This window comes from Thalassophryne amazonica, chromosome 6 (genome assembly GCF_902500255.1).
Source record: "Thalassophryne amazonica chromosome 6, fThaAma1.1, whole genome shotgun sequence".
Lineage (NCBI taxonomy): Eukaryota > Metazoa > Chordata > Actinopteri > Batrachoidiformes > Batrachoididae > Thalassophryne > Thalassophryne amazonica.
This window is the reverse complement of record NC_047108.1, coordinates 107,900,587-107,916,637: the sequence shown is the minus strand read 5'-3', so window position 1 is coordinate 107,916,637 and position 16,051 is coordinate 107,900,587. Positions and strand designations below refer to the sequence as shown.

Sequence of the window (16,051 nt, the reverse complement as noted above, 5' to 3'; positions counted from 1 at the left end):
GACTATGAAAGTGTTTCCTCAATGGAAATCCTTAATTTGAAATATCTCCAAATTACAGAACCTTTTTTTTCTAGAACCACATCATCCGTAAAAAGCAGAAATGCAATTCTGAGGCCACCAAGCTGGACATCCGCAATTCCCTGAGTGTGCCGTCAAATCCTGTCCATGAACATCATGAACAGGATTGGTGACAAGGGGCAGCCCTGGCAGAGTCCAATGCCCAGTGGGAACAGGTCTGATGGGATGCAGAGAATGTGCACACAGCTCCTACAACTCCAATTTCAATGAAGTTGGGATGTTGTGTAAAATGTAAATAAAAACAGATTAAAATGATTTGCAAATCCTCTTCAACATATATTCAATGAATACACCACAAAGAGAAGATATTTAATGTTCAAACTGATAAACTTTGTTTTTGTGCAAATATTTGCTCATTTTGAAACAGATGCCTGCAACACATTTCAAAAAAGTTGGGACGGGGCAAGAAAAGACTGGGAAAGTTGATGAATGTTCAGTGAATAGCAGCTTGGAAACATGTGAGTGTCATGATTGGGTATAAAAGGAGCATCCCCAATAGTCTCAGCCATTCACAAGCAAAGATCACTACTTTGTGGACAACTGCATGAAAAAATAGTCCAACAGTTTAACAACGTTTCTCAATGTTCAATTGCAAGGAATTTAGGGATTCCATCATCTACAGTCCATAATATAATCAGAAGATTCAGAGAATCTGGAGAACTTGCAACACGTAAGCGGCAAGGACGAAAACCAACACTGAATGCCCATGACCTTTGATCCCTTAGGCAGTGCTGCTTTAAAAACCAACATTATTGTGTAAAGGATCTTACAGCGTGGGCTCAGGACACACCAATGTCAGTTAACACAGTTTGTCGCGACATCTACAACTGGAAGTTAAAACTCTACCATGCAAAGTGAAAGCAATACATCAACAACATCCAGAAATGCCGCCACCTTCTCTGGGCCTGAGCTCATTTGAAATGGACAGACACAAAGTGGAAAAGTGTGCTGTGGTCTGAGTCCATGTTTCAAATTGTTTTTGGAAATCATGGACGTTGTGTCCTCCAGACAAAAGAGGAAAAAGACCATCCAGATTGTTACCAGCGCAAACTTCAAAAGCCAGCATCTGTGATGGTATGGGCGTGTGTTAGTGCCCATGGCATGGGCAACTTACACATCTGTGATGGTACCATCAATGCTGAAGGGTACATCCAGCTTTTGGAGCAACACATGCTGCCATCCAAGCAACGTCTTTTTCAGGGACTTCCCTGCTTATTTCAGCAAGACAATGCCAAGCCACATTCTGCACGTGTTACAACAGAGTAGCTTCATAGTAAAATGCAGGTACTAGACTGGTCTGCCTGCAGTCCAGACCTGTCACCCATTGAAAATGTGTGGCCTATTATGAAGCTCAAAATACGACAATGGAGACCCCGGACTGTTAACAACTGATGTTGTACATCAAGCAAGAATGGGAAAGAATTCCACCTACAAAGCTTCAACAATTAGTGTCCTCAGTTCCCAAACGCTTATTGAGTGTTGTTAGAAGGAAAGGTTATGTAACACAGCGGTAAACATACCACTGTCCCAACTTTTTAGAAACATGTTGCAGGCATTCATTTTAAAATGGGCATCTTTGTGGTGTATTCAATTGAATATAGGTTGAAGAGGATTTGCAAATCATTGTATTCTGTTTTCATTTACATTTTTCACAACCTCCCAACTTCATTGGAACTAGGGTTGTACTTTAGTTAGAAACTGGTGTTACAGCGGATCCGGTACCTCATACTCCCGCATCGTCCCACAAGACACCTCAAGGGACCCGGTTGCATGCCTTTTCTGTGTCCAGAAAAAAAATGTAGACTGGTTTATCATACTAAAAGGCCCTTATAATATCCTTTTGAGCTCATCAATACTGATAATTTCACTGAATCTGAACATATAGAATAGAATAGAATAGAATAGAATAGAATAGAATAGAATAGAATAGAATAGAATAGAGCCTTTATAGTCATTATACATACACACAACAAAATTTGTCCTCTCCATTTAACCCATCCTAATTACAGTTAGACACAATCCAACTACTTGGAGCAGGGGGCAGTCACAGAAAAGGGAATTTGACAGTTTTATCCAAACTGCGTAAAACTTTAAGAAGACTTCTTTCAGTCTTTACCTTTGTGGTTTTTATTTATTTTATGGTTCTTCTTCTTCCTATTATTCGTCCTTATTGAGTGAGAGAGGAGCAGCATTATATCAAACCAAATTACTAAGAGTCTGCATAGTTTTATCAGTTAAAAACTCCGCAATTCAAAATAGATCTATACGAAACTTCTAAATTTCTCTCAAATATTGTTCACAAATCTGTCTAAATCTGTTAGTGAGCACTTCTGCTTTGCAGAGGTAATCCATCCCACCTCACAGGTGTGGCATATCAAGATGCTGATTAGACAGCATGATTATTGCACAGGTGTGCCTTAGGCTGGCCAAAATAAAAGGCCACTCTGAAATGTGCAATTTTATCATACAGCACAATGCCACAGATGTTGCGTGTTTTGAGGGTACGTGCAACTGGCATGCTGACTGCAGGAATGTCCACCAGAGCTGTTGACTGTGAATTGAATGTTCATTTCTCTACCATAGGGGTCTCCAAAGGCATTTCAGAGAATTTGGCAGTACATCCTGTCAGCCTGCAGTACAACCGCAGACCACGTGTAACCACACCAGCCCAGGACCTCCACATCCAGCATGTTCACCTCCAAGATGGTCTGAGGCCAGCCACCCAGACAGCTGCTGCAACACTCAGTTTGCAGATCCAAAGATTTCTGCACAAACTGTCAGACATCCCCTCAGGGGAGCTCATCTGCATACACGCCGTCCTCACTGGGGTCTCGACCTGACTGTAGTTTGTTGTCATAACCGACTTGAGTGGACAAATGCTCACATTCGATGGCATCTGCCTGCTGATGAACTCTATGCAATGGAGATGTATTGCACTGCGTGAAGCAAATGGTGGTGACACCAGATACTGACTGGTTTTCTGACCCCCCCCCCCACCAATAAAGCAAAACTGCACATTTCAGAGTGGCCTTTTATTGTGGCCAGCCTAAGACACACCAGTGCAATAATCATGCTGTCTAATCATGCTGTGAGGTGGGATGGATTATCTTGGCAAAGGAGAAGTGCTCACTAACAGATTTAGACAGATTTGTGAACAATATTTGAGAGGAATATGTCTTTTGTGTATGTAGAAAATGTTTAGATCTTTGAGTTCAGCGCATGAAGAATGGGAGCAAAAACAAAAGTGTTGCATTTATGTTTATTCATTGTACTTTGACATGGCAGATAAAATTAGGGTTGGTGTGTGTGTGTGTGGGGGGGGGGGGGTCAGGGAGGTTGGTCCCATTGTTCCTGTGGTAAATAACCCTGGTATCATTCCTGATAAGCGTCTCTCAGAACACTCTGGAACACATTTTTACCACACTGACCAACTTTGAGGCTGACCAGTGACTGAGAAGTCACCTCCTCCTCCTCTTTCTCTTTCTCTCCCTTTCTATGCAGGGAATCACAAGCTCCTCCTCTTGAAAACTTTTTTCTTCCTCCCAGCTGTGGGAACTCCCTGCTGAATGGATGATGTGAGCGTTGAGGAGGTGTGGGGAGCAGCAGAGAGGAGCGCGGACGCACAGACGAGCTGACGGCGCATTCGGTAGACATTGGCCAACTTACAGAAATGAGGCTTTAGCCTTATTGTGCCACTCTTCTCAGATTTATTGTGCGGATTTGAACACAGGAATTAGGATTTAAAGACAAAACAAAATACTTTTTATTTCATCCTTTACAAAAAAAAAGAAAGAAAGAAAGAAAAAAAAGAAGAGAAAAAAGATGGGTTTGGAACGATTTGGCGCACGCACGCTGGGGATGATCCCGCTGCTTGCGCGCTGCCTCTTTTGTATTGTCGGGTTATTTCTCACGTTTTCGCTGCCTGTCTGCGACGCGTTCAACTTGGACGTGGAGAACTCAGCTGTTTACAGCGGACCTACAGGGAGCTACTTCGGATATGCAGTTGACTTTTATTTGGCTGATACGGCAAGGTAAGATTTTTTTTTTAATAAACAGATAACGATATGTTTTTTCCATCACTACATTTCTGTCAGTATTAAAAGCACCAGAACGAACGCCATCCAAACTGTGAACCATTTGTTTATCAATATCTGAGCGCTTCTTGGAATAAGCTGCGCGTAAAGTTTCCATTCCACTTTGTTTCCATGCGATCTGGACTTGTGCCTAAATTTGAAACATGTAACAGCCCTCATGGCGTGACGCGGCCTGTTTCCACAGTGGGAGAAAGTGGAATGGTGTGAACGTGCAGTCATATGTTGTGTTGACTTTGACGGTTTTGATTTTGTGCGCATTCTCGTGGACGCTTGCTTTACGCGCAGCGAACACGCCCTCTGAGCGCATTCGAGTTCAATTTTCTGAATGGATTCTGTTTCTCTTTCTGGAAAAACAAAGCAGTTAGTTTATGACTTTCATTTTGAAAAGCACATATCAATGTGCTCCTGACTTTGGGTGCGTAAAAGCCTTTTTTGTGGTCACGTGTCACTGTTATTAAGTGCCGACGCTGCTCGTGATGCTCTGCTGCCTCTGTAGGGATGTGACACTACACGCTGTGTCTGCTTCAGTTGTTTTTTTGGCCTCAGCCTGCACAGCTTTTGGTCTGGGTCATTTTTGAAAGAATCGTGTGTGTCATGCCTGTGGTCACCTATAATAACAGTCTGAGCAGCAGTGATACAGGATATCCTGGCTGTCATTAATGCATAGCATCAGTAGAGATTAAGGCATATAGAAGGTTTCTTTTGCTATGCTCGGACTGTACTAGTGCCTTAAATTTTCACTTTTGGACATTTCGGCAAGGCCTGGACTCAACCCTGTAATCTTAATGATCATTAAGTTTAAGGCTATGTGGCCACAGTCAAGGCTTTGCTCACATAATCAGACTTCCTGGCTGAGTCTGTGTCTGCTGGGCACCGGCATCTTGGCCTGCTGTTCAACCAGTGAGCATGCTGAGGATTGGAGAAAGGGCATTGTGCCGAGTGGGCCGCCAGCAGCAGCAGCTCCAGTTACCCTGTTTCTCCTCCCCAATACCCTGGACGGCAGACACAGAGAGATTTCCCCCTTCTCTTCCTGGCTCAGGCTGTCTGCTGCTTTTCTGTGTGGGAAGTAGTAGCTTGATTTAGGACTTGGAGCATGATTTAGGACTTGTAGACACTAGTTAAAGTAGGACATGCACTCATCTCGTCTCGTCAGCACCCCACTCTGTACTTCCTCCAATGCTGATGTCATTCCGTAGGGTTTTTTAATCCATCCATCGCCAGACCTCCCCCCCCCCACTGTCTGGCCTCTCTCCCCCATCATCTCTCCTCGTCTCATTAAGTGTGAGACAGACGTCATCCAAACGGTGACTTAATCTGAACTCTGTACAGCTGAGATGTGTAATGCAGGAGTAATATTAAACTACACCAAGGGTTCCTGGAATTTTCCTGCAGATGGTCTAGTCAGAAGTCAAAAGTCAAACAAGACACTAGAGATCAATGCTTTATCAACAAATCACATGCATGTCTGACTTTTCACCACTTCTTAGAAGATATTGCATAAAACCAGATGATCAGTCACAAAATGAATGTTTTCCATCACATCATCAATCATCATCGCCACCCACACTTTGTGGGCATGTGGGAGTAGCAGGACTCTTGGGGTGAGGTCAGTAGAGGACTGCACAGAGGAGTGTCACGATTCATTTATTTTCTAAACCCGCTCACTCCAGTCAAGGGTCACAGGGGTGCTGGAGCCTATGTCAGCACTCACGGGTTACGAGGCAGTGAACACCCTGGACAGGATGCCAGTCTGTTGCAGGGCCACATATACCAGGAAGTCAGACATCCGGCACCTTGGTCATGTGACCTGCCAACCCAGTCTCACAGCATGTCGTGATTCAGCAGCACAAAATATACATGAATCTATTGGTTCGTGATATTGTCACAAGAAGCGCCACATTTTCATCACAGCAGCACAAATTCATTCTAATTCATTCCGTGATGGCTGCACAAAATTAAAATTGAAGCAGGGGGTCTGGGTGGTTATGGTTAGGTTTGGGGGTAGGACTAGGGTCAGTAATAGTGAGTTAAAAAAAAAAAACATCATGAAAATTTTAATCATTTCGTGACGGGAGCACAAAAAAAAACAAAAAAAAAACGTGAGACTGGGCTGGACCTGCACAGCAACGCTGTCTCCATTTTTTATTGAGTGAACACAGCGAACGTCTGTGTGTTTTGCAGCAGTTGGAGTGATATCAGAGCCGCGTTGCTGGCTGTACAGCCAGTTTAACAGAAAAATTAGGGCCTAAAGCAAAAAACAACACTTTTCTGCTGAGCGCAAAGTAACACTGTCGCCTGTTTTTAATAACTCCATTCACTTTTAATTTGTTAGATGTTCTCACTCATGTTGTAAAACAAACATAGCGTAGCACAAGTTTGACCAATACAACTCAGATTTCAAGCTTTTACTCAGACTTGCCGAATCAGTTGTAGCCAGATCTGTAATCAGAAGCAGTGGATCCACAATTTATGCAACAACCTCAGTCAAAGCCATTTTAAGATGTCAGTTGTGACCAAAGAGGTTATATATGAAAAATAGAGTCCGCAGTCGCAATGCTGCCTACGAAACGCGAAAGTCCCGCGACATGATGCCTCCTAACTGGGCAAAATATTGACAAAGTGCCCGGATGTTAATGCATTTTCAATGCGATTCACAACTGAACACACTGAGAAAAACACTCGCAAAATACATGTTAAAATGCCTTTCTGACCTGGATATTCAGCCAGTAAAATTAATTTACTTTAAATTATGTAAGGAAAGTGTTAAACTTACTCTGACACCCACACATTCTGAAATATTAGTGTTGAAAGGTATGCAGATCTGATCTGTTCAAACTGCGCTGCTGAACTGAGCTGCTCCTAAAACCATTACTATATATATATATATATATATATATATATATATATATATATATATATATATATATATATATATATATATAAAGTGCAAAATAAAAAAAAAAATCATCAGTCTTGTCGAGCAGTTTTAAACACTAATGACAAGTATTTTAACTAGACATCGGTCTAGCAGGGGTAAATATCAACTAGACATAAGTGAAGAGTTAATGGTCCGTGTCCACGGACGACACAGGTATGGCAGGAAACATAGACCGGTTTATCGACCAAATATCAAAGTAACAAGAATAACCAAAATTACTTACTTATGGTCACTCGGGAGGAGATCGGAGTCAAGCTGCTGCTCCTCCACGTTGAAAGGAGCCAGTTGAGGTGGCTCGGGCATCTGGATGCCCCCTGGACGCCTCGCTGGAAAGGTGTTTCGGGCACGTCCCATCGGGAGGAGGCCCCGGGGAACACCCAGGACATGCTGGAGGGACTACATCTCTCAGCTGGCTTGGGAACGCCTTGGGGTTCCCCCGGAGGAGCTGGGGGAGGTGTGTGTGGATCGGGAGGTCTGGGCAGCTTTGCTTGAGCTGCTGCCCCGGCGACCCGACTCCAGATAAAGCGGAAGAAAATGGATGGATGGACTTACTTATGGAAGGAAATGTCTTTCTCCGTTTGTGGCTTTGCCAACATGTGCAGCTGTCCTGTATATTCTACCTGTTTCTTGATGAGACTAATTGAGCGTCTGTGGGCACCGGCTACTGATTTGCCCTGAATTAAAATGGCGACCACGCCTCCTTGCCGGAACACGGCTCAGTGCGACCGCAGCCTCCAGTTCTCATATATCACCTCTTTGGTCATGACTCCTCATGAAAATCGTTAAATGGGACTCTTGCCTGTTGTTGATGGCGGGAAATGAGAATCGTCCGCCGTTCCATGCCAGATAGTTTTTATTCATCCCTCATTAATGTGGCTTTTCCATGGGGGCGGCCCACATTGGTTCTTTAGTGTGGAGTAGACCATTAGTATGTCCTGCATCACCGGTTCGTAAGCTGAAGTTATGTTCCCTCGTGTAAAGGAAAAACAAAAATAATAATAATATCCTTCATTTGTTGTTTTTGTGGGACGTGACTGATTAAGTACCGTTCCTCCAAATACTGTCACTCTCTGGTGCTGCTACTGTCTGTTACCGGTTGCGTATCTCTGCTCCTGCCAGGGCAACGACCTCCTTCACGTTGCCCACACGCCCGACAGATGAAACGCTCACTCTCCGCTCGACTCGCTCCTGCTGCTCTTCCGGCCTGGTTCCGAATATCCAGGTTTTCGCTTGCTTCGTACTGTCTGCTGGAGCATGTTTGAAGCTCAGTTGCCTTAGAAACTCACTAACAAATACAAACTGTCTTACTACAAGAAAACAACAGTAACGTGATTGTGACAACACGCCATTTACTAACTCCTCACCACCCAAATGATCCTGGTACTGGTAGCTCATTTTACAAGCGAAAACTCTCCATTTCTGTTGAAATTTACAAACTCCACGACCATGTGAAAGCATGTGTGGAATGCACACATTCACCGACTGGGAAGTGGCGCTGCTGTTGCTATGACAATCGTGCAACAATAATATCATGCCATCTTCCTCCATAAACAAACACATTCACACTCAAACGCATGCCTCTGATCAATTTAAAGTTTCCAGTCCGCCTCACCTGCAAGTCTTTGGAAGCGGGAGGAAGCCGGAGCATCCAGAGTATGAGTGGCATGTTCTTCCTGTGTTTGTGTGGGTTCTCTCCAGCTACCTTCCACAAAGAAAGACATGCAGGTGAAGTGGATTGGAAACTTTAAATCAATCATATGTGTGAGCGTGAATGTGTTTGTCTCTATCGAGTGGCAGGATGTCCAGGGTGTACTCCACCTGTGTCCGCTGGCAATAGGTTCCACCCCTCCATGAATAGGCATGTATAGAAAATGAATGAATAAATGAATGAAAGGTGCAACCAAGATATGGCATTTTGCACAGTGTTTTATTAAAATAGGTAACTTTAGCTCTGCTTTGCTGAAAAATTCAATTTTCTGTGAGGTTGTAGCTGAATTCTTATCTGTAAATCACACAAATTATTTTCATTTTTCCTGATTAAAAGTGGGTGACTCTCTGCACTTAAATAATCCATCTCTCGATGCTTATCTTTTTTTCTTGTTGAATATAAAACATTTGTTTTGTCCTTGCCACTGCGGCAGGTGGTAAAAGAATTTAAGTTTTGATGGCAAGAGTGGTTGTGTGTCGCTTGAAAAAATACTGTGACAGTGATAGTGTTGCAACCAACAGGAATTTGTTCACACATTTTTTTGTCCTCACTCAAATGGAATGATCCACAAAATTACCCATAATGCATATAGTCACCTGTGAACCACCATAGGGGGCACAATATTATTCATGCATTATTTTGCTGAGATTTGCAGTCCACTATGTGTCTGTGTCTGTTGCTCACTACACACCGAGAGCCATAGGGGATTAAAGACTGGGCAAGGTTGAGAATCTTCTGGTCTCAAGCCCAATGCCTTAACCACTAGATCATCACCTTCCACAAGTTTGATATGATCTTCAGTAAACCATCATAGCCAGCTAATCAGTCAGTAGCCATCATCATTTTTGTTTTTTGATTATTTGACCTGTCCAACCACAGTTAGTAAGTAGGTAAGTATAGACATCGACAACACAAAGTGTTAAGTGTTAAAAAAATCCCATGTCCACTCCACAGCATTCTCTGTTGATTTTACAAACAGAGCCATTAACTGCCCCTTCCTCTCTGAGCATTCAAGGTTAGCCTCTTCCAAAATCAGACAAACGTGCATGGATTTCTAGACACGTAGAAAAAATAAAGCATAGTTGCCAGACACCGCAAAGCAAAAGGGTTCACTGCATGAAAGCAACTGGAAGTTCGTCAGACTGCAAAAAATCCCGGATGTTGACGACAAATCGCATTCGTGGTCAGGTTTTTTTTCTGATTTTCAAAATGGAGAATTGACTATTTTAATTCAGTGCCAAATCACAGCATACATAAGTTGCCTGAAGAAGCATGCAGTTAACAGCGGTAAGGCAAAACTCCCTTTGGCGCTTTTGAGGAAGACACCTCAAGCAGATCAGACTCAGAGGGGTGCCCATCTGCTGAGGCTATTCTAACAATAACAAGAATCAGGTGAACAAAATACAACAAAGAAATGTTGAACATGCTAACACAGCCATACGCATCCACATCTACAAACCAATCAGTGTCAAGTACAGAAAGATGCAGCCGGCGTACATGATGACGTCAGGATGCAATTACGTCATGAATAGTTCTTTCACTGTAGTGTTGTGTCTGCACCACGTGAAACTAAAGTAACCAGACCAAACATAAATGTACGAATAACAGTGTAACAAAAAACATGAAGCTTGGTTCAGACCTTGTTGTGGACATTCAGGTGTGAAAATGGATTTAGTTTAAAATAAAATTAAAAAAAAAAGGTTCATCATCACGAGTAGAACGGACTTCTCGTCTGTCTCCTTTCTATGTAGAAACACAAAGGTTTACTTTCTCTGACTTTGCCATGATTCCTGACAAGTTTATGTGTCTCTGTCATGCCCTTTGGCCTGCAGTAATAAAATTAAATTTAGACAGCAGCAAACAGCCCACCATGGAAGAAGGCCTGAGGACAGTGTCTGTGTGAACTGTATTTGAGATGCTGTTGTCAAATCCCCACAGGAACAGTAAATGGATATATGGTTCCCTGTTTTTTGTGTGTGTCATTCCATGTTGACGGACTCGTCACAGTTTGTCTGTCTGTAACGGTCCACATCCTGCCAGCGTTGCTGGAATGAGTGCTGAGAGAGACGACGTTCTCCCCAAATGTTAATATTCGTCTGACTCCTGTCTGAGGTTCTCTGGTGCCTGGCACGGAAAAGGGTGGGAATCATACGGAGATAGATGAGATCAAAGGCCAAAGGCAGTAAATAAGATCAGACTCGGTGTGCGATGAAAGCAGAGACCAAAGTGCTTCTCGTGCAGCTTCACAAGTCAAGGCATTGGACAATGAAGATGGTGATGATTGGTTCTTAAAAAAATAAACCTTGAAACAAAAATGAACGTTTTCAGAGAATTAGAGCATTTTCTGGATTTGTATTGTGCAGGTATTTATGGTTATTTTAACATACAGTGCTTGACAAGTGTATCACCATGTAGCCAAGGTTAGCATTAGCATCTGTGGTTACAGGTTTTTAGCAGTTAGCATATCTGGCATAGTTAACTCTATTTGATGCTTTTGCTATGTTTAAAATGATGTTAAACTAAAAAAAAAAAAATCCATAATGGGAATGTCAGTGTTCCAAAAAGCGTGCATTCATTTCATCAACTTGAAAAACAACAAACAATATAGCTGCCCGTTGACTTTTCCAGGAACACATACATAAGTAATTAAAATAGTTTCTATATATGCATGAGCATGGGCAATATCGTGTACAATGGAATGCCAGTTTCAGTAACAATGTGTAATTTAGTTACAAAAAAAAAAAAAAAAACACAAATAACTAAGAGGCATAAAGTTTTTTAGCCATATCCGACAGGGAACAATATTTTTTTGACTCACTGTGACATTTTTAAGCTGCTGTTCTATTCCTCAAACATGCAACTCTCCCAAATAAAGCTCAAATTGAGTTTTCGCAGCTAATTTCAAGATCTTATTAAAGAAACTTACACTTAATTCACACTTATTCCACTAGCGGCTATTTTTTACTTGTTACAAGTTAAAGGCACCTTGTGTTCCATTTTTACAAATAACACAGCAGCTTAAAAATCTTTATGGTGAATCAGAAAAACTTATTTAGTATCAGATGACTTAAAACAAGAACAAGATTTTTAAGATATATTTTTGAAAACCAAGTCCTTGGAGAGGTGGTGGCCAAGTGGTTAATGCGCTTGGTTTCAGTTGAGAAGGTTCTGGGTTCAAATCTCACCCCTGCCACATTTCTCCATGTAATGTGGAGTTGCGTCAGGAAGGGCATCCGGTGTAAAACTTGTGCCAATTCAACATGCAGATCCACCTTGGATTTGCTGTGGCGACCCCGAGTGCAAAACAAGGGAGCAGCTGAAGGGAAAATTGAAAACCAAGTCCTTATATCTTACTGATCTTTTAATTATGTGATTTTGTCTTATATTAACTTGAGTTAAAACAAATATACTTGGTATGATTTTGTGGGTTTTTTTGTTTGTTTGTTTGTTTTGTTTTTGCAGTGGAGCAGCAAACGTTGATGTCTACGTCTGAATGCTCTTTACTTCTGGGAGCTGGACGTGTGGATCGCTGCTTGTAAAAAGCTATGGCCGTGTTTGTAGACTGATGAATGAGCATGAGTGTGTTCCAGTTTCCACACGTGTTTCAGTTTGGATAGTTCGGCCATGACAAGCGCACGGTGAGGTCAGCCGGTGTGTTTGGGTCATTCTTCTGCAGTTTACTCTCTCACACAAGGTCAGGAGTGAGCAAATATTGACTTTGGATTTGGATCTCTGTTGGACTTGTCGTCACCGGCCGTCCCTTCTGCAGGCATGTTCGACCTTGGTTGTGTTTTTATTTTATGTCCTTCTGTATGGGTCTGTTTCTGAACCTAATTAGTACGTTTTTGAGTTGCAGAAATGCAGCTTTTACATTGAGGCTGCCAAGCTTTTCATGGTCCAGGTTCTCGTCGTTCCGTTCAGACAATGGGGCTCTTTGTGCAACGGCAGAAATTGTTTACGGTTTCCTATTCGAGGTGTTTTCACTATGACTCATTTATTGGCCTTTTGAAGCCTATTTTTAAAGTCAGACTTTATGTGCACCTGTGATAATCAGTCCAGTAAGTTGGTAACATTAACGTCTGTTGCTGTAAAGGTCATTTGGGACACAGTACACCGGCCTCTTGGTAACAGCGGTTATATAATGAGCCTGTGTGTGTGTGTGTGTGTGTGTGTGTGTGTGTGTGTGTGTGTGTGTGTGTGTGTGTGTGTGTGTGTGTGTGTGTGTGTGTGAGTGTGTGTGTTTCACTGGAAAAGATGTCAGTGTGAATGGTGATGACGTCTTTAAAGGTCTGGTCACGTCTGCTGTATTGTGTTGGAAATGCCTCGAGGACGTCCCGTCTACTTCAGGATGGAGCTGATTGGTTGTCAGTCAGGTTCGTTCTGACTCGTACTTTGCTTGATATGATCTCTGGACTCCAGAAGTCCTGGTTTGTTTAACCTCAGGTCATGAAATGACTCATATTGTTGGTAACTTGATAAAGTCTGTCCCTCACATGCCAATGAGAAGTTGATGCCATCATGTGCTTGAGCAGAGTGACGAACTCTCTACTCGCCGAAATTCAAATTAATGTCAGATCTAATCTTCGAGGTGGAGATGAGACAAAACCACTGAGTGTTTGCATGCATGCATATGTGAGTGTGACATGGGGTGTGTGTATAAATAAAGTGTCCCACCAGCTGCTGCCCGCACCCCCTCCAAACCCTTCATACAACAGTCCATGTGTCTGTGTCCTAAGGTGTTGAGGACTGGACCCCCTGATGTGGGTATTGTGGATAGGTGTGAACCATGAGCAGTTACACTCTCCGCAGGAGGCTGGAGGATTTGAGCTCAGCTGGACTAAAAATTACAGGGGGTGGGTACTTTTTAGTGGGGTGAGGAGTTGGGGGGGGGGGGGGTGGTTGCTCAGGCAGCGTCAAGAAATACATCAGTTCAAACCACAAAGTCATTTTGATGTTTGTAAAAATGTTTGACATTTCTCACTTCGTGCTTCCTGCAGCGAGTCTGATGTTTGGTGGTTTTGACAAAAACAGCTGCTGGTTTTCACACATTAACTCTGTGAGAACTATCTTGAGGAAGGCAGAGAACAGAGGTTTGTGCTCACTGAACAGCTAGAAGCTGCTGACAACAGCGTCACGATACTGTCCATTTGGTGAACATGACATGAGCTTCAGATTAGAATAAAACTTTGAAGCCTGAGCTCTAACGTGGAACTGAAACTAATGTAAGCAGTTCTACAGCTAGAAACAGACATCTTCTTTTGGTTGCTCCTCTTTTTGCTGGGGGTCACCACAGTGGAGCCAACCTGGATCACCATGTTGGTTTGCCACAAGTTTGACTCCAGATGCCCTTCCTTCTGCAACTCCATTTGGATACGTTTTTTCATTTATATAGCACCAAATCACAACAAAGTTGCCTCAAGGCGCTTCACACAAGTAAGGTCTAATCTTACGAACCCCCAGAGCAAGAACACAGGCGACAGTGGTAAGAAAAAAACTCCCTCTGATGATTTGAGGAAGAAACCTCAAGCAGACCAGACTCAAAGGGGTGACCCTCTGCTTGGGCCATTCTACCGACAGAAATGACAAAACAATTCACAAAATGAATATCTGGGAAAATAAATATGTGTAAAACATGTAGGGTGGTAACATGGATTGCTTCCAACAGGGGACCTTCTTGTTGGTTGTCAAGCAATGAATTGTTGGTGTAGCAATAGGAAGTCCTATATCGGCCCTGAGGCTTATCTCCAGATTGTTTATTATATGTGGATGAGAGTCCCACTGGTTGGGACTCCAGTCCATCACAGATTACTTCCCCAGACAAGGGTAGTACCCATTTACAGCTGGTTGGACTGGTACAATGCAGATGACATGTCTTGCTGAAGGACTCGGTCCTTCAGCAAGACATTTGATCCTTCAGCATTTTTGACATTTGATCCTTCAGTCCTTCAGCAAGACATAGATTTGATTTTTGACTCCCAGTCAAAAATCAAATCTATGTCTACATATTGGTTGTGCAACTTCTAACCCACTGAGCTACCTGCTCAGCATAACAATTCACTTACAAACAAACAAAAACAAAATTGTCATCACAAAATTAATAGTATTAACAACAATGTAAGTATCTCACCTTTGAACTGCAGCCTTGAGTCTTTTGGTAAATTTAAGCCTAGGCTGAATGATGTGTGTTTCTCTCTCTGCCACTCTATCATAAGTCTGGGATCACAGATTCTCCAGTCACAGTTACTGAAGACTACAACTCTTTCAGAGTTGCCATGGGTGTCTTGGTGGCTTCCCTCACTAATTTTCCTTGTGCACAGTCACTCAGCTGTTGAGGACTGCAGTCAGTTTATATATGAATATTCAGTAAGGTATATCTTCTATTATACATTCCAAATCTAAAGTGGAACTTTACTAGTGTATACTAAGGTACTCCTAAATATTAAAAAAAAGGAGAGAGAAAAAAGACGAAGAAAGAAGAAGGGACCTATGTATATATCCATTCAGCTTTTTACACTTACTGTGCTCAACTGTCAACATCTACAAAAAATGTGGCTTCAGCACAGCAGACTGTGTAATCAGCATGCGCCGTCCCAGCAGGCACTGCTACTCTCATCATCTTCAGACTCCTGGATAAGCGGCATGGAGAACATATGCATATGTGTGTGTGTGTGTGTGTGTGTGTGTGTGTGTGTGTGTGTGTGTGTGTGTGTGTGTGTGTGTGTGTGTGTGTGTGTGTGTGTGTGTGTGTGTGTGTGTGTGTGTGTTTGTGTGTAGACGATAGTCCATATGGCAGCCGGAAGGTCTCAGGCAGCTCCTGTCTGGCCTTGACTCTTTGATGACTTTGGGCTGTTCGTATGTCTCCATGTGGTCCAGGATCAGTCATCACACGCACTTCGCACTGACTCCCTCACCCTTTTATTTTGTTGGAAGTGTTATTCTTCAGAGTGGCAATGAGATAGACAGTAGTTTTGTTTTCGTGCTCTTCAGATTCAGGTGAGAAGGCTGAAGGTCAGCGGCTCCCGGTGGAACAGCTGAGCTCACTCATCTGAATTCCGTTCCTGATGTGGAGCCTCTCCGGTGTTTACTTGTGTTGACAGTTCCGTGTGAGCTCCAAGGGTCACAGTACATGGTTCACGTACACATTACCAAAGCTGTCTTTTATCTCACCTGGAAATGTGTAGCATTTAGCAAATCATGATTTTGCAGTTTTCACCCTGTTAGCATAGCCGACTG

General features: G+C 42.8%; 1 protein-coding gene across 1 annotated transcript in view; it reads left to right on the top strand.

The window, feature by feature from the left end:
- Nucleotides 1–3,639: 3,639 nt before the first annotated feature.
- The window catches only part of itga5 (integrin, alpha 5 (fibronectin receptor, alpha polypeptide)), a 100,437-nt gene continuing 88,025 nt past the window's right edge, over nucleotides 3,640–16,051 (top strand). The window contains exon 1 of the mRNA XM_034173104.1: nucleotides 3,640–4,109. Coding sequence (XP_034028995.1) covers nucleotides 3,901–4,109 — 209 coding nt within the window. The 5' untranslated portion in view covers nucleotides 3,640–3,900. The remainder of the gene's footprint in view (nucleotides 4,110–16,051) is intronic.